Source organism: Bubalus bubalis, chromosome 4 (genome assembly GCF_019923935.1).
Source record: "Bubalus bubalis isolate 160015118507 breed Murrah chromosome 4, NDDB_SH_1, whole genome shotgun sequence".
Classification (NCBI taxonomy): Eukaryota; Metazoa; Chordata; class Mammalia; order Artiodactyla; family Bovidae; genus Bubalus; species Bubalus bubalis.
Window position 1 is genome coordinate 96,728,834 of NC_059160.1, and position 19,751 is coordinate 96,748,584.

At 42.4% G+C, this 19,751-nt stretch overlaps 1 protein-coding gene across 2 annotated transcripts in view; it reads right to left on the reverse strand.

The window, feature by feature from the left end:
- CRADD (CASP2 and RIPK1 domain containing adaptor with death domain) overlaps positions 1-10,974 on the reverse strand; it is a 193,585-nt gene extending 182,611 nt beyond the window's left edge. The window contains exons 1-2 of one of the 2 annotated variants that reach the window (XM_006064489.4): positions 10,728-10,885; positions 9,206-9,509 (exon numbers count right to left, since the gene is read on the reverse strand). In XM_006064489.4, coding sequence (XP_006064551.4) covers positions 9,206-9,509; positions 10,728-10,853 — 430 coding nt within the window. In that variant the 5' untranslated portion in view covers positions 10,854-10,885. Of the gene's footprint in view, positions 1-9,205; positions 9,510-10,727 lie in introns of both variants that reach the window. The other variant, XM_045165491.1, reaches the window with a different exon arrangement.
- Between the last annotated feature and the right edge of the window lie 8,777 nt (positions 10,975-19,751).

Below are 19,751 nucleotides of genomic sequence, written 5' to 3' on the forward strand. Positions count from 1 at the left end.
CACTTGCTACATCTCAGCAGTATTATTTTGGTAACAGCGTCGCCACCCTCTCTGCTTTGGTGCTGAGCATAAATAGAACATGAACATTTCCAGGAATTGTCAACTTGGCACTTCTCACAAGGAGTTAAGATTTCTTTTAAAACACTAACAAAAATAAAGCCTAAGACTAAAACCTGCCCCAAACTTCTTCTAGAAGTCACATTTCCTTCTCAATTCAAATTTACTGTTTGGAAAAGGACAATGTACTCCTTTTTCCCTTCTGGGGGAGAAGTCCTCCAAAGAATCATATCCATATACTCCTTACTGCTCAAACTGAGGAACAAGTATAAACACAGCTGCCTATTAAAATTAAGTAAAGGCAAACATTCCTGCAGCTAGCTACAACAGCAGCCTACAAGTCTGAACTATACCCATAACAAGAGAACACTACCTTGCTAAACGTACAGTTTAACTCTGAGGCCGAGCCACCAGAAAAGCTGGTTATTGCAACTGATGACTTTCCACAGCATGATTTAGGAGCTGCAGAAGTGGGGCCTGATTCCCGGATTAGAAGAGCCGAAGCACCATCTCCTGACCATAGCCAAGAAGATTGAGGTTTTTTTTTTTTTTTTCTCTCAAGGTACCCAGGGGCCTGTTCCTTGACCCCATATGGCCTCACATTACACCCTACTCCTCCCGCTAAAATAAAAGGATAAAGTGAGAGATGCGGGAGAAAGAGACCAACCAGGAATTAGCCTTTAGACAATAGGTGGGGAAGAGAAAGAAAAGCCCCTGACGCTGCACTTCTGAGACAGACTGGAGTAGGGGAAAGCAGAAGAAAGCAGACTGGTAGATAACAGGCTCTGAAGCACCACAGGCTCTCAGGATTAGGGAGGAGAGAAATGCAAATTTTGAGAAAGTGTCTTTACAGGACATGAATCAGCAGTCTTTGAAGTCAAAGTCTCTAGATTCCAAATTAGACTTAACTATGTTGTATAACCTTGAGCAAGTGACTTAACATCTCTGTGAGTGAGGGTAATAATACCTTCCACCTCATCAAGTTACTGTCAGGATTAAATGAATTAATAAATGCAAAGGTCCTGGCACAGTGCCAAGCACATAGTAAAGTAAGCCCCCAATAAATACTGTGATTATTATTCCACTAGTATTATTTGAGGCTCTTGTGAGACACAGAAAAGACTAAAATTAGTTTTTTATTATAAATTGAAACTGTGGGCAGACAGATTGTCTGACCAACCCACAGACAGACAGACCAAGCCGGTCTCGGTCTTGACGACTGGCCGTTTGCGCCTCTCCTCCCCTCATGCGTCCTTCAGCCACCATCAGCTCCCTCTGAGGCTGACAGTGGCAGGAGCAGTAAAGAACCTGCCTGCCGATGCAGAAGATGTAAGAGACACAGGTTCAGTCCCTGGGCCGGGAACATACCCTGGAAGAGGCAATGGCAACCCACTCCAGTATCCTTGCCTGAAGGAGACCATGGACAGAGGAGTCTGGTGGGCTGCGGTCCACAGGGTCACAAAGAGTTGGACACGACTGAAGCAACTGAGCACGCACGCACGCCTGAGGCTGACGGCAACACTCAACTCACTCTCCGCTGGCAGCTTCTGTCTCCATTTGGACACAGCTTGATCTCCAGCGCTCACAGTACTGTGGGCAGTCTGTAATTACCAAACAATGTGAACAGACGATGAAAGTAATTCCCCCAAATCCAAATTCACCAGATAATTCAAAGCCCTCCCATCAGTTTTTCTCTATAAACACAGAGCCTATGAATCCCCACAAAGTTCTAATGGAGTTTAATGCTGGTAGTAGACTCACACCTGCATGGGGTATGAAATGCTAGAACATTCTTAAGCTACACTGTTTACAGAATTCAAAGAATTAAAAACAATGGTGAGCACAGAGTTAAAACAAAACTACCTATCCTTCTATATCTCCATTCCTACCTCCTTTCATGGTCCCCCACCTGAAAATAAGAGCAACTCTTCAAGCAAGCACAAAGCTTTAGGAGGGCCGTTCCTGGGAAGCAACAGGTGAAAAAGGAGCCCAATCTGATGGTGAGGTCTTTAGGCTTTCAACCTTGGCGACACTTTAAAATTACCTAGGAAAGTGTTCATGCCTGTGTTTGCACCTCTGTCTTTAACACCACTGCCCAGACCCCACCTCCAAAGATTTCAGCATGAACTGGCCTGGGGCAAATACTGAGGATCATTGGTGGTTGTTTTTTTTTAAGCCAGAGTTGAAAACCACCGAGCTAAATCAACCCTGATTGATCAGCATGATCAGCATGACTGATATAGCCAAGCGACCCATACATCCACAGGAGAGAGAAACAAATATCACAGGGAGGATTTCAAAAAGGAAATAACATTAAATCCATTTTTTAGAGTGATATGGAGGCATCCCTCCTGGGGAGAGACCTGTCACATGGTCTGCTGTTCCTAGAAAGAGCAGCAGTTTGCTGCCAACAGATGCATTATTTCATCAGTCCCATAAATACTTGATAAAAGTCTTCCGCTCTTGCTTTATGTCAGCCTTGCAGAAGAGGGGAAGGACAGGGTGGGAGGAGGAGCTTTCTGACAAAATGTAGGGCTGACACATCAAAATTTCCTTTTAAATGATTAAAATTGGCATCAATAAAAATAAGATATTTTAGGAAAATCTCACCGTAGTATACCTCAAAAAGCCTTTGAAAATTTCCCCTTAAAATGAAGAGAAAAGCATAAGTACAATTTTTTAAAGGCTAATTTTGATTATTAACACTACAGCTTTATATAGTTCCATTTCTCAGCCAGTAGGGAGCCAAAATTACATAGCAAATGTCCTAAATCCAGAGTCAAGAGGCCTGGGTTCTGGTCTTGACAACAAGTTACATTAGCTGTGTGATTGTGGGCAAGTTGCCTTCATCTCCCTAGCCCTCAATTTTCTCAGAGTAAAATCAGATGATCTATGATCATCACCTTTCCAAACTTAAAAGTGCACAATATCAGGATGTTTCTCCATTTTGCTAACTTATTACATTAGCAAGTGAAGGCATTTACAATTTAGACAACTTAAAATTAAGTCATTCTCACAATTCTGCTAGTAAATTTAACCAGTTGCCAGCTACTGTGCATCCACTGAGAAAGCAAAACAGTAAAGCATCTTGACTAGATGTTACCTTCTGTCTGAAGGATGGTTAGAGCCTTTCTACCCCAACTATGCCAGCCACACTAAGCTTCCTGTCCCCAAACTCCCATTGCTCTTTTTAAAAGAGGAAATACATGAAAAACATCTTCACGCTTTTTGCTGTCTCTCATACCATTATTATTTTCTTAGTATTTTCCTTTATGTTAACTCATTTCTAAATACCATGTGTTTTAAAGGAACTTCAAAAATAGAAGCCTGTTTTACTTGTGATAAATGGAAGAAAACCACTACAATAATACAAGAAAAAAAAAAGCAAAACAACTGAATTCTAACAATACTGTTGTCCATAAAAGGCTTTAAGAATGAGGAGCTTTTTCAGTCTATTAAGAAGAAAAATTGTCAAGGGTTGCAAGAGACGTAACAGAAATACTTGTACCAAATGGAGGTTTTCCTTTGGATTAAAACAGGATTAATTCCATGTCCACATATCACCTGAAATCATTTTAAGAACCACCCAAGATTATGGCTGTGCACGCATCTCATATTCTGGGAAGCACGACAAACAGGCGAGACTGGGCCTTAGCGACCAGCCACGGGATGCAGCATCTTTCCGAAAGGAAGGCTGCTGCTGCTGCTGCTGCTGCTGCTAAGTCGCTTCAGTCGTGTCCGACTCTGTGCAACCCCATAGATGGCAGCCCACCAGGCTCCGCCATCCCTGGGATTCTCCAGGCAAGAACACTGGAGTGGGTTGCCATTTCCTTCTCCAATGTATGAAAGTGAAAAGTGAAAGTGAAGTCGCTCAGTCGTGTCCAACTCTAGCGACCCCATGGACTGCAGCCTACCAAGCTCCTCCATCCATGGGATTTTCTAGGCAAGAGTACTAGAGTGGGGTGCCACTGCCTTCTGCAAAAGGAAGGCTATTCCCCCAGAAAGTTCTGGGCTCTAGCCATGTTGTCACTGGAGCTCCCACTTGAGTTCCTTTGCACTTGTGGTCTCCTCTATCTGAAAGCTTTTCTTCCAGGCATCCACTCTGTTGAAGAATTCAGGTCTGTACTGAATGTCCTCCCATCAAAGCAGCTTCCTCTGACCACCCCATTTACTGTGGAAAGCCTCTCCTCACCACCCTGCATGCTGTTCTTCTTCAAAGCACTCTCAACCTGATGTATTCTTCATTCACTTGCTTGTTGTCTGTCCCCATGAGACTACAGGAGTCCAGAAGAGCAGGGGCTTTGTTTACTACAGTACCCCAGCACCCAATGTCTGGCACGTGGTCCGGACGAATATTTGCCAAATGAATGAATGGATCTTCTCAGTTGATCTGAAGAGGCTTATTAACTAGTGCCTGGCACTTACTTAGCCCTCAAGTGGTATATGATAATTGTGCTGGAGACACACACAAGCTCAGGCTCACCGTAGACTCTGCCTTTAGCACGAGGAGGGGTCTTGCTCTGAATGCTGACACAGCACACCCTCTCTAGGACACAGGATGCCACAGAGTGAACTCTACTCAGCCACAGAGGAAGGGTCTGAACAGACCATGAGTCTGATGAACTAAGATCAACCCTGAACTTACCATACCCAGGTTGTGGTTTAGTCGCTAAGTCAGTCATGTTTGACTCTTGCAACCCCACGGACTGCAGCCACCAGGTTCCTCTATCCATGGGATTTTCCAGGCAAGAATAGTGGAGTGGGTTGTCATTTCCTTCTCCAGGGGATCTTCCGGACCCAGGAATCGAACCAGGGTGTTCTGCACTGCAGGCATATTCCTGCATTGCAGGAGATTCTTTACTAAATGAGCTATGAGGGAAGCCCCAGAGTAGGTATGAATTCATGGTATGATTCAAAAATCCGACCCTAGAAATCTCTCTAATAAACCTATTATAATACCTACAGTTTTGGGGGGTTTTTTTTCCCCCTTTATTTCTCAGTAACTTCAGATGTATCCAAGTATACATCTGACAGCCTGAGTATATCCTGAAACGGTGACTGGTGCAGTTCTGCGTGGTCACACAAGGCCAGCTCCAAAAGGGACAGGCTGAGTCCTGGAGACTCTGGGGTAGAGAGGAAACAAGCCAACCCTACATCCTGCTCTGTGAGGGCAGCCACACAGTCCAGGGCAAGGGTCCATGGCGAGAACCAGCTCAGGCAAAGTTACAACAAATGTCAGCCCCAGGACAGCTACTCCAGCAGGCATCCGATGCTAACACAGGAGGCGATCAGCTGCATTCCAAGGTATCCGTCCTTCATCCTTGCTGGTGGCTAAGAGACTATAAAAGCAGAAATTTAGCCCAATGAGAAAGGAAGGGAAAAAAAAAAAAAAACTCTTGAGCCTAAAAAGGACTGGAATTAAAAGAAGAGTTGCCAGGCTGACTGTTCAGTGGGAATCACGGCAGAGACCCAGTCCCACAGCCGGGGCCAACATGGTAGAACAGGGAGTCCTTGGGCCCAGAAGTCTCTCCCATCATGACTTAAGGCTAAGTCCTACCAGCTGGTGTGACCAGGCTGCTGACAAACCTCCTTTCCAGATCCAGATTAGCTCGGGCACCCGCATGAGCTTGTCAGCCTAGACAGGGGCCCATGAGTAGTGGGCAGCCAGGCACGCAAGCACATGCACGTTTATCCCGATTCAGCACCGTCCTCACCCTCTCAGTGACCTGCCAGGAGCCGGGAGGATTTCCAGCTGATCTAGTGTCTAGTGTGTGACCTTGGCCAGTAAGGGACACACTGAAGCGTCCCTTCCATGGTGCCAAAACGGATTAAGTCATTTTATCACCAGAATTCCTCTTTTAAAACATAAAAGTCTTTATAAGGTGAGAAAAACAAGAAGTCAATTATCCATTAAAGTGCTGGGCTTTTTAAAAAATGTACAACAAAAATAGGGATACCCGTTATCTAGGCATATTCTGAGACAATCAAAGATTTAAAGTATTTTCTTTGGTGTTTGCTTTTTTGTTTTTATGTTTTGGGATTTCCTGGAGGCACAGTTTAGAAGAACAGAGAGGATCAAGCTACAACTTGATTCTTTTCTAAAAAATGACACCCAGAAAATAAATTAAAAGCAACTAACTGGAATTAATCACCAAATATGGCCTTTGAGGTAGCTCAAAGTTTACAAGTGAAACACAAAAATTAACCAGACAAACAAAAGGAAAACCAAGAACCAAACAAGAAGACCAAAACAAGAAAACTTTTTATAAAATAAAATCAGTTCATGCAGGTCAATCAGGATTGACCTCTTGGCCAAAGAGAAAGCCATTCCTCCCCATTTGTTTTCAAAGCCTCCCAAGAGGAGACCACCAAGCCTACACAAATTAATAATTGCAACCAAAATGAGTAAGAAATCAGAAGAGGTTCACGTATACACACATGTATATATAAGCACCACATTTTCCTACATTCCAATTCCTCAAAATTCAAACATGCCTTTTAAAAAATTTAAATGTACTATTTAAAAGCTTATTAAAATTACTCCATTACAACACGGAAGAAGCACAGGGATCCTGGGAAATAGGCCTCTGGGTCCATTTGCAAGTTTTATAGGGACATTAAACTGAAGGCATTTCAAGTCTAGTACTCTTCACAGAATGTTTTTAAATAGGTTTCCAATTCAGTCCTAATTTAATTTTATAATTAAAATACTGCCATCAAATTAATTGATTTAAAAACTTAAGGTTTAAGGTCTCAAATAAAGAAGGCTGTTAACTAACAACTCCTTTAAAGTATATCATTTCCTCTATGCCTTACATACATAGATAGTGCTGAAACTTATGGTGCAGTGAATTTCCCATAACATATGTTGATTTTAAAAGTGATTTTTATAAGATGGAAAATTACAAAGTGAAGAATGGAATGATAAACTCAAAATTTGGGGTTTATTGTGGAGGCTAGGGATGAGCTAAGATTGGGAGGACACCCAGGGGTCCTCAAAGGCCATGCAATAATTTTTTTAACTAAGTGACAGGGAAATGGGTGTTCACTTTATCACTATTCTTCATACTTGATTATATTTTGTAATCTTACTTAAAAATATTCAATAATTATAAAAAACTATTTAAAAAGTGAGTTTGTGTAATTGCCAATGTGGGAGGTACACAGAGCATTACATAAATCAAACTCTCTCTTCAGGATATTTTTTTCAATAGCAGTGTTACTCAACAAGAAGTAAAACAATGAAGAGGATTTCATTTGTGCAGCAGCCAACCTATTGTTCCATTTGACCTCTTCCACAGAATTAACAAATGTTATTTTCCCAAACTTCAATTCTTTCCCCACTCTAATGATTCATACTGCTCTCTTAAAAAAATTTTTTTCTTCAACATCTCTGTTAACTTTCACATTAGTAAAACCATAATTTCAATTTTTATTGTTCTTTGAATGAACTGCAAGAAATGAAAATGGGGTCATACCTCTTTGAACAACATACAAAAGTACTATTTACAACACCCACAATGATTATGAAATTAAATATTTTGGTAGTAATAAGCTTTCAGTTTGTCTGTTTTGTTGTTTCCAATTATGTATTGCCAAGAGGAACCTCTAAGTCAAATATCATGTAACATGGACTCCCTAACGTTTCTTTTACCATTTCCCCACTTCTACGTTATTTATTCTGCTTTCAATCAAGTGGTAGAAACATCTTAGCTACTTCAGTTTAGCTTTGTTCACACACCTGGAGTATTTTATTTTGTAAGGATAATCCAATTTGAAAACTGAAATATTCAATTCAATTGAATGAAATGAAAATATTTTTGCTTTTCCCACAGGGGTTTTACAAGGCCTTCCTAAGTCAACCAGTTATCTCATACAGATCAAACATTCAGACATATGCCATTAATAAAAACAGAAGAATTAATCAGTATTATTTAATACATGTGGTCTGGAAAATCATTCAAAATATGAGGACCATGGGACAAAAATAACAAAGTGAAGTGAAAGTTGCTCAGTCGTGCCCAATTCTTTGTGACCCCATGGACTAATACAGTCCATGGAATTCTCCAGGCCAGAATACTGGAGTAGATAGCCTTTCCCTTCTCCAGGAATTTTTCCCAACCTGGGGATTGAACTCAGGTCTTCCGCATTGCAGGCAGATTCTTTACCAGCTAAGCCACAAATGGTCTTTTTATTACTGGTATTTTTTTTTTTTTTACCAGTTATATTGGTGTTTAAAAAACAGCAATAACAAATTCTGGGGACCCCTAAGTTGGAGTAGTTCTAACTATCATTGCTGTAAAAACCTTAGCTTTCTTTTTTCCTTCTTTTTTTTTTTTTTTTTTTTTTTGCCAGTTCAGTTCTCTGCTCCTCAGTCTCTGCAGAAAGTAGAAGACAGGGAGGTGTCAAGCATGAACAAGTGTTTCCTATCACATCTTCTTCCTGCTACAAGCCACGCTGATAGCACCAGGACTGTTTCTCTTTTCCATAGCTTCCAACTTTCCTTAAAATCAAAATGAGACACCTACTGCCCACCCCAAAAAACTGCTGTCCTTATAAAAGTAAATACTCTGGGTGTTTGAACAAAGTCAAACTAAAAAGGATGCCTTTAAATCAATAGCCTTTAAAAACAAACTAAGCCAGCCTTCCACATAATTCTCGTTGGCCATGCAGGACAGGAAACAGGTGCAGGCGTGCCTTCCTGGAGGCGGTCTCCTTCAGGAGTCTGACCTTTTCCAGCCAGCCGCTCTGGCACCCCACAAATTAGTTATCAAGAAGCCGAAAGCCTGCTTTCCCATCTACACTTTCTAAATGGCTCCCGATGCCAAGGACTAAGATATGACCTGGCTCTCACATGAGAGCATGCCTCCCAAGTGACCTGCCAACTTTCCCTGGAAGTATTTCTAAATGTATCCTCGGAGTTCCCTCCTCCACCTCTCCATCATGGGCCATTCCTCTCTCCTTCCCTGCACTTCATAATTCCATCTCCTCATCTGGTCCCTCCAACAGCCTGTGCCCTCAGACCAAACTCTTTACCCACTTTCAGGATCCACCGACCTCCAGCCAGACTAAAATCGCAACTTCAAATCCAAAGGGCATAGTTTCAACAATTTTGGAGCTGGCCTGGGGTGAACTTTTTGAGGCCTACCTGCAGGCAGTTCAACTACGGCTTCTTCTCTTGCCTTCTCCAGCTTCTCCCTTACCCAAGGGAATTCCTGCAGAGAATCTAGGAATGCATCGAAGGCTTTAGGACCTCTGGAAGGTAGAATATCCAGCAGTAGCATTGTTTTCCGGAGGCCTGTGGCTTGAGCTTTAATTTCTTGAACGTGGCTTTCTGTCAAGACCCCTTCCTGATAAAGATACTGGAGGACTAGCCCCTCCACCAGTACCTCTGCACCCAACTCGAGGCGAAGGGAGCGAAGCACTTGCTTGTCTCTAGCCTCCATTTCCCCCTGGTAAGAGACAAAATGGTAACTCAGATCACAGGAAGTCTGATGAGCCCCTAAAGATAGTGTCTTTCAATGCAAGCTCCTTAAGGTCATGGACATCTTTGAACCCTAGCAAAGCACCAGGCCACAGTGGCTGTTAAGCCAAGTAATATTAATTTTGAATGGTTCAGAACATGATGAACAGCACTGAACATGAATCCTCTTCTCTGTTTTTCTTTTCTACACAATGGGAACCTAGCTCCATTCCTTGTTCTATAAAGAGATTTGGGGAAAAGTGGATCAGAGACCCTGCTTAAAAAGCAGCTTTTACCTAAGGATTACAGAGCAGCATTTCATTCTGAAAAACTTGGGAAGAAATAGTGCTTTTATTTTAACATTGACGTCATCAGAGATACCCACCACCGCAGAAATGGCCTAGGTGCACGCAAGTGCCCTTTAGACCGTGTGCTTTTGCAGAAGCTGAACAACAAGGGGAGTGGGGCCAGAAACCGGCAGGTACCAGTGAGTTTAAGGGTCTTTTTCCCTAAGAGAAAAGGCCTATACACCACTGCCTTCAAGGAGAACATGAAGCGTTCATGCCCTGTCTATGGCATACATCTTACATCTACAATGTCTGGAAGAATTTTGAATCTCCATCACAACACTGTCATGGCCACACATGTATGGGACACTTAATGTCGTGGGGTTTTTTCCTTTAAAAGACTAAAAATAAAACAATCCACACGCCATTGAAGGCTTGTCTCCAAGACCACTGCATCAGTGAGGAGAGCTATGGCTAGAAGAGTAAGTAGCGGGGAGGGGCCGCGAAGGCGGCAGGTGGGGCCTCGTGACACATAAAGTACAAGCACAGCGGGCGACCCTGAGAGGCGGCAGGTGAGCAGAGGGGTGTGCACTTTGGCGGCCCCCGCCCTTGTGGAATTTCTTTTCATTCCCTTCCTCATCAGCTGAAGCTCTGTGGTATTAGGAACGGGAAGAACTACGAAAGATTTTCGGGAAACCTGACCCGCTAAAAAAAAAGGGTGCTGGGAATGACTTGCAGAGCGGACCGAAGGGAGAGCGGCCCAGGTACCCCTCCCCACCGCCACCCCAACCCGGCCGGCTCCGAAACGCCGCGAGGAAGTTAGCGAGCGTGGGAGCCGCACAGGGACCAGGCCGCAGACGCCACGGCGCGGGGTCCTTAAGAAAAGATGGATAGGGGGATGCCAGTTTCCTGTTACTTACGTCTGCAAACACGTATCTTAAGGGGAAAAAAAAAAAAAAACTGCAACCGGAATCCAAACTGTCAGGGAACCTGTACCATAAGCACCATCTTTGTTGAAGGCAAAGAACCTCTGAACAGGAAGTCATGATTCCATCTTTGTTAAGGGCAAGCACAGGAAGTACTGTGGTCATCTTTATTGGTGGCCAGGATGAAGCCTTTTCTGCCATGTTTGTTATGGGTAAATAAAATAACCACCTGGAGGTGGAAAATAGCATCATTTAGGGAGAAGGTAATGGCAACCCACTCCAGTACTCTCGCCTGGAAAATCCCATGGATGAAGGAGCCTGGTAGGCTGCAGCCCATGGGGTCGCTAAGAGTCAGACATGACTGAGCGACTTAACTTTCACTTTTCCTTTCATGCATTGGAGAAGGAAATGGCAACCCACTCCAGTGTTCTTGCCTGGAGAATCCCAGGGGGAGCCTGGTGGGCTGCCGTCTATGGGGTCACACAGAGTCGGACACGACTGAAGTGACTTAGTAGCAGCAGGGGGTTATCTAAGGAAAGGAGTAATTGGATAATTGCATTTTAACGCATTATCTCCGCCTGGGTCTTACACTCAATTGGCAGATGGTTGGGCCTCAAAAGTCATCTTATCAGGGAGGCCTTCCAGGACCACTGTTACTCAAAGCAGCAGTTTTGACCACCAAACTGTTTAAAATTCCAATATTCACCTCCTCATCCCCTTAGTTCCAGCTTTGTTTTTATCTGGAGTATGTGTCATTATCTTACTAAAACTTTTACTTAATCATTTATTCCCCACCCAACATAAGATAATTCCTTTATATCACAGGGGTACTCCCCACAGAGTTACAAGTCAGTCAGGATTCAGTTACAAACTAGCTATTCTGGAAAGACAGGGGTTTGTCATGAGGAATTGGGGACAATTAGGGGCTTCCCTGGTGGCTCAGAGGTTTAAGTGTCTGCCTCCAATGTGGGACACCCAGGTTCGATCCCTGGGTCAGGAAGATCCCCTGGAGAAGGAAATGGTAACCCACTCCAGTATTCTTGCCTGGGGAATCCCATGGACGGAGAAGCCTGGTAGGCTACAGTCCACGGGGTCGCAAAGAGTCGGACACGACTGAGCGACTTCACTCATTCACTCACTGTCATTAGAAGGACTTCCCTGAAGCTCAAATGGTAAAGAATCTGCCTGCAATGCAGGAGACCAGGGTTTGATCCCTGGGTCAGGAAAATCCTCTGGAGAAGGGAATGGCAATCCACTCCAGTATTCTTGCCTGGAGAATTCCATGGACAGAGAAGCCTTGCGGTCTACAGATCATGGGGTCACAAGTCAGGCACAACTGAGCGACTGTCATTAGTAGGGATTTCCCTGGCGGCACTGGTGGTAAAGAACTCACCTGCCAAATGCAGGAGAGGTAAGAGACAGGTTCCATCCTGGGTCGGGAAGATCCCCCAAAGATGGGCGTGGCAACCCACTCCAGCATTCTTATTTGGAGAATGCCATGGACAGAGGAGCCTGGCAGGCTAGAGTCCATAGGGTCGCAAAAAGTCTGACAGGACTGAAGTGTCTTAGCATGCACACATGCACACACAATCATCAGAAAGGCTGGAGAGGGTCTTGGCATCTAAGATTGACTCCCTAAACAATACTGCCAAAACTGGAATGTGGACTTTACAAGTCAATCAGTCCTGTAATGAGAAAGGCAAGAAACCCCCACTCCAGAGTCCTACCCTCTTCTCAACACTGATAGAGCAAGTGACTGACCATCAATGGAAATGTCAACCTCCCTCCTCAAAACATTCTAATTTTTGTAACCAGTTTAGAGTATTACTATACCATTTTACTATGCCAGTGACAATACTTTTACATCCAGTGGCAAGTGTTATTATTATAATTAGCATTTTACATATGTGAGGACTATGGAATCAAAGTGGTCAAGTGTCTTAACCAAAATTTCACAGCTAGCAAAACCTGAATTCTAACAAGGTCCTTCTGATATTACGCTCTTTCCAGTACACAGTACATTACACACCCCTGCATGGTGAAGAGTATACTGTTCTAATGACAACCAAAATATTAGAAGTCATTCTGGTGCCACCTCCTACTCTTGATACTCTTGAGTTCCAGGTACCCTCTTTACTCTCCCCTCTTCTTTCAGTCTAGAATTGCTGTCCTTTCCTGGGGTGTGTTAACTGTATTCTCCGTGTTCATCCCCTTAAAGTGCAGACCTCTTGTGACAGTGCCAATAGCTGAGGTTATTGACTTTGTGGGGAGGAAAAAATGTATTTTTTCCAACCCTAAACTTTTATAATTTTCAAACATATAGCAAAGTTGAAATAAACAAGATCAAAAACACCCATATGAAAATGCCTATTTTAAAAACACTTCTTAATGACTCGTTGTGTTTGGAAAGGCTGAGATCTCCTAGGAACGAGAAGGAAACATTGCTGATGACAACTGGAGGAGGTTGGAGGCCAACAGTGGCTTCCATGAGAGCTCACAGAAGAGAACAGAGAGGCTGCATGAGAAAAGTTAGTGCTGGAGCCGAGGTACATGGAATCTTCATGCTGAACAGTCTGCTGCTGCTGCTGCCGCCGCCAAGTCGCTTCAGTCGTGTCCGACTCTGTGAGACCCCATAGACGGCAGCCCACCAGGCTCCCCCGTCCCTGGGATTCTCCAGGCAAGAACACTGGAGTGGGTTGCCATTTCCTTCTCCAATGCATGAAAGTGAAAAGGGAAAGTGAAGTCGCCTGAGAGGTTGGCTATTAAGGGTCTCACCTACATCCATAGGTGAAGTCACTGACCATCAAATGCCCCTTCCAATGGAAAACTGAGGTAAGCATCCATGCTGCCTCCTAAGTGACCAGGCTGGCTCTCTGATTAGACTAGCCGGCTGCTATTATTAGTCAGCCTGTTGGAGGACCACCATACCCAAGCATACAATGATAGTCTGAGCAGCACAGCAAAGGTTCAGCTTCCCTTTTATAAATATCCAAGGCCAGCAGGAATCAAACACAGATCGGAATCACTATCACAGGTGTTTACTCCTCCATTCCCATCTCGTCCCCCTCTGTAGGCTGGAATTGTGCCCCCACAGAGGATTAAGCACCTGTTACTCAGCGGTAACAAATCTATTTTCAGGAAGGACAGCAATTTTCCTTTTTCTTGGTCCCCTACATGCTTGCTTGTGTCAAGATAACCAATTATGAGTTTGCCAGTGAAAGTCAAAAAGAACAAGGGTCATATTCTTCTGTCTTTCAGTTTGGGCTTTGGTTTGCAAACTCCAAAACAAAAATCAAAGGAGCTGGATATTTTTGGTTCTTCCTGTTTCATAAATGTGGGTATTAAGCCACAGAGAAAAACAGATTCTTTTCAAGCACACATGAAACAGTTACAGAAATAGGTCATGAATTAATTCACAAGGAATTAATTTCCATTTTACAATAAAGTTGGAAATTTTAACAAAAGTATATCTTCTTTTGTTACATTTATAACTTTTTATAACTGTTTTAAGGGTTTAACAATTGTTTATAATTGTTATAACTGTTATAATTGTTACAATTATAACATTTATAACTGTTATATTATAAATGTAAGTATAAACCATTTTTGTCAGTTATACCTCAGTAAAGCTAGAGACAAAAAAAAATCACACACTTCTAACCAACAGAGTATAAAAGAAAGAAAAAAAATTGTATAGCAGAAAAACCAGGTATACACCCCCTAAACTACGTGATCAGGTGAACATCAGAAATGTCTTATTGAAAAAACAAAAATCTAATTTAAAAATATACATGCATCTTAATATTCATGGCAGCACTATCTACAATAGCCAAGACCTAGAAGAAACCCAGTGTCCCTCAACTGATGAATGGATAAAGACGATGTAGTATAAACACACACACACACACACACACACACACACACACTGGAATACTACTTGGCCATAAAAAAGATAGCAAAGGACTTGCCCATCATCAGGAAGATATGAGGACTTCTAGACTAAATTCTTTTTCTCATTTCTTTATTATTTCCTTGATGTGCAAGTAGAATCCCAGGTAGCCTCCCTTCCCTATACCACAAAATAATAAAAACAGAATTTTCCAAAGCAAAAATTGGTATCTATGCCTGTAACTGAAATTCCTAAAACTACCCTTGGAATACACAGCTACACTATCCCCTCTGCCTGTGTAACTCTTAATAAAGGTATTATTATGTAGATAATATTACCTGAATCATGTGCACTAATTAATTATTCTTTTATTAAATTATGAATTCTAATGATTCTTTCAGTTCTCTGATACCTCATGGTTGGATGGCATCACCAACACAATGGACATGAATTTGAGCAAGCTCTGGGAGTTGGTGATGGACAGGGAGGCCTGAAGTGCTGCGGTCCATGGGGTGGCAAAGAGTGGGACATGACTTGAGTGACTGAACTGAACTGAAATATTGCTTATTTTAAAAATCCTAGGATTGTTCCCAGTATTCTTGCCTGGAAAATCCCATGGATGGAGAAGCCTGGTAGGCTGCAGTCCATGGGGTCGCAAAGAGTCGGACACAACTGAGTGACTTTACTTTCACTTTTCACTTTCATGCATTGAAGAAGGAAATGGCAACCCACTCCAGTGTTATTGCCTGGAGAATCCCAGGGACGGGGGAGCCTAGTGGGCTACCATCTCAGGGGTCGCACAGAGTCAGACACAACTGAAGCGACTTAGCAGCAGCAGCAGCAGCAGCAGGATTGTTCACAAAAACCTAAATTGCAAACTTTTATGAGAGTCAATGGACTTCCCTGGTGGTTCAATGGTTAAGAATCTGCCTGCCCACCTCCTAGAGTAATGGAAATAAAAACAAAAATAAGTAAATGGGACATAATTAAACTTAAAATCTTTTGCACAGCAAAGAAAACAATAAACAAGATTAAAAGACAACCTTCAGAATGGGAGAAAAAAATTGCAAACAAAACAATTGACAAAGGATTAATCTCTGAAATATATAAGCAGCTCACACAGCTCACTATCAGAAAAACAAACAGCCGAATCAAAAAAATGGACAGAAGACCTAAACAGACATTTCTCCAAAGAGACACACAGATAGATGGCCAATATACAATGAAAATATGCTCAACATCACTAATTATTAGAGAAATGCAAATCAAACCTACAGTGAGGTATCACCTCACACCAGTCAGAATGGCCATCATCAAAAAATCTACAAACAATAAATGCTGGAGAGGATGTGGAGAAAAGGGAACCTTCCTACACTGTTGGTAGGAATATAAACTGATAACAGCCATTATGGAGAACAATATGGAGATTCCTTTAAAAACTAGGAATAAATCTACTATATGCTTAGTCTCTAAATCGCGTGCAACTCTTTGCGACCCCATGGACTGTAGCCCACCAGGCTCCTCTGTTCGTGGGGATTCTCCAGGCAAAAATACTGGAGTGGGTTGCCATGCCCTCCTCCAAGGGATCTTCCCAACCCAGGGATCCCACATTGCAGGTGGATTCTTTGCCATCTGAGCCACCAGGGAAATGACCCGGCAATTCCACTATTGGTCATATACCCTGGAGAAAGTCACAATTCTAAAAGACACATGTACCCCAATGTTCACTGCAGCACTATTTACAATAGCCAGGACATGGTAGCAACCTAGATGTCCATCTACAGATGAATGGATAAAGAAGATGTGGCACATATAGACTCAGCCATAAAAAGAATGAAGAACGAATTGAGTCAGTTCCAGTGAGGTGGATGAACCTACAACCTGTCATATAGAGTGAAGTAAGTCAGAAAGAGAAAAACAAATATTATATATTAATACATACATATGGAATCTAGAAAAATGGTATTAATGAACCTATTTTCTTAGAAGGAATGGAGACGCAGATTTAGAGAATGGACTTGTGGCATAGTCAAGATTGGGACCAATAGAGAAAGTAGCATCAACATATATACACTATCGTGTGTAAAATAGATAGCCAATGAGAAGTCACTATATAACACAGGGAGCCCAGCCTGGTGCTCTGTGATGACCTAGGATGTGGGGAGGGGAAGGAGACTCAAGAGGGAGGGGAGACAAGTATAATTACAGCTGATTCATGTTGTACAGCAAAAACCAACACAACATTATAAAGCAAGAATCTAACAACTGATACAGGAAACATGGACCTGATCCCTGGTCCAGGAAGATTCTATATGCCACAAAGCAACTAAACCCATGCTCCACAATGCCACAACTATGGAGCTTGCATTTTAGAGTCAGCAAACCACAACTGCTAAAACTTCACTCCACAACTACTGAAGCCCACATGCCCTAGAACCTGTGCTCTGCAACAAAGAAGTCACCACAATGAGAAGCTCACACACCACAACTAGAGCGTATCCCCTGCACACCACAACTAGAGAATGGGAGAAAATGGTGCAGCAATGAAGACCCATGCAGCCAATAAATAAATAAATAAATAAATATAAATATAAAAAAATAAAAGAGCCAAATACATTGTTATCCAAATTACTGCATACTAATTTCATATCTCAACAACATTTCTAGATATCTAAAATGTCATGGTACAACTTTTTATACTGACTGATAATACCAGGATACTGCAATTTATCAAAATTTGACAGCAATTGGTTTTTACTGAGCATGTGATAAAATCATCTAGGGTATTTAGACTGAAAGAGAGATATGATCTCTGTCTTTTAGAGCTTAGAGTCTAGGTCAGTTGAGTTCAGTCACTCAGTCGTGTTTGACCTTTGCGACCCCATGGACTGCAGCATGCCAGGCCTCCCTATCCCTCACCAACTCCCGGAGCTTACTCAAACTCATGTCCATTGAGTTGGTGATGCCATCCAACCATCTCATCCTGTATCGTCCCCTTCTCCTCCCACCTTCAATCCTTCCCAGCATCAGGCTCTTTTCAAATGATTCTGTTCTTAGCATCAGATGGCCGAAGTACTGGAGCTTCAGATTCAGCATCAGTCCTTCCAATGAATAGTCAGGACTGATTTCTTTTAGGATGGACTGGTTGGATCTCCTTGCAGTCCAAGGGACTCTCAATAGTCTTCTTCAGCACCACAGTTCAAAAGCATCAATTCTTCAGTGATCGGCTTTCTTTATATTCCAACTCTCACATCCATACATGACTACTGGAAAAACCTTACCTTTGACTAGATGGACCTTTGTTGGCAAAGTAATGTCTCTGCTTTTTAATATGCTGTCTAGGTTGGTCATAACTTTCCTTCCAAGGAGCAAGCTTCTTTTAATTTCATGGCTGCAGTCACCATCTGCAGTGATTTTGGAGCCCAAAAAACCAAAGTCTGTCACTGTTTCCATTGTTTTCCCATATATTTGCCATGAAGTGATGGGACCGGATGCCATGATCTTAATTTTCTGAGTGTGGAGTTTTAAGCCAACTTCTTCACTTTCATCAAGAAGCTCTTTAATTCTCTTCACTTTCTGCTATAAGGGTGGTGTCATCTGCATATCTGAGGTTACTGATATTTCTCCAGGCAATCTTGATTCCAGCTTGTGTTTCATTCAGCCCAGCATTTCTCATGATGTACTCTGCATATAAATTAAATCAGCAGGGTGACAATATACAGCCTTGACGTACTCCTTTTCCTATTTGGAACCAGTCTGTTGTTCCATGTCCATTTCTAACTGTTGCTTCCTGACCTGCATATAGGTGTCTCAAGAGGCAGGTCAGGTGGTCTAGTATTCCCATCTCTTTAAGAATTTTCCACAGTTTGCTGTGATCCACACAGTCAAAGGCTCTGGCATAGTCAATAAAGCAGAAGTAGATGTTTTTCTGGAACTCTCTTGTTTTTTCAATGATCCAACGGATGTTGGCAATTTGATCTCTGGTTCCTCTGCCTTTTCTAAATCCAGCTTGAACATCTGGAAGTTCATGGTTCATGTACTGTTGAAGCCTGGCTTGGAGAATTTTGAGTATTACTTTGCTAGGGTGTGAGATGAGTGCAATTGTGCAGTAGTTTGAGCATTCTTTGGCATTGCCTTTCTTTGGGATTGGAATGAAAACAGACCTTTTCCAGTCCTGTGGCCACTGCTGAGTTTTCCACATTTGCTGGCATATTGAGTGCAGCACTTTCACAGCATCATCTTCAGGATTTGAAATAGCTCAACTGGAATTCCACCACCTCCATTAGCTTTGTTCGTAGTGATGCTTCCTAAGGTCCACTTGACTTCTCATTCCAGAATGTCTGGCTTTGGGTGAGTGATCACACCATTGTGGTTATCTGGGTCATGAAGATCTTTTTTGTATAGTTCTTTTGTGTAGTCTTGCCACCTCTTCTTAATATCCTCTCCTTCTGTTAGGTCCATACCATTTCTGTCCTTTGTTGTGCCCATCTTTACATGAAATGTTCCCTTGGTATCTCTAATTTTCTTGACGAGATCTCTAGTCTTTCCCATTCTGTTGTTTTCCTCTATTTCTTTGCATTGATCACTGAGGAAAGCTTTCTTATCTCTCCTTGCTATTCTTTGGAACTCTGCATTCAAATGGGTATATCTTTCCTTTCTCCTTTGCCTTTAGCATCTCTTGTTTTCTCAGTTATTTGTAAGGCCTCCTTAGACAACCATTTTGCCTTTTTGCATTTCTTTTTTTGGGGGGATGGTCTTGATCCTTGCCTCCTGTACAATGTCATGAACCTCCATCCATAGTTCTTCAGGCACTTTGTCTATCAGATCTAATCCCTTGAATCTATTTGTCACTTCCACTGTTTAATCGTAAGCTATTTGATTTAGTCATACCTGAATGGTCTAGTGGTCTTCCCTAATTGCTTCAATTTAAGTCTGAATTTGGCAATAAGGAGTTCATGATCTGAGCCACAGTCAGCTCCCGGTCTTGTTTAGAGTCTAGAGAAGGAAACAAACAGAAACAAGGAAACAAATAAAAATAAATATAAATTGTTGTAAGTGCAATAAAGGAAGAGTGCTTTGATAAGAAAAAACAGGCCGGGGGCCAGAGCAGGGGAGCTGATTTCAGTAGA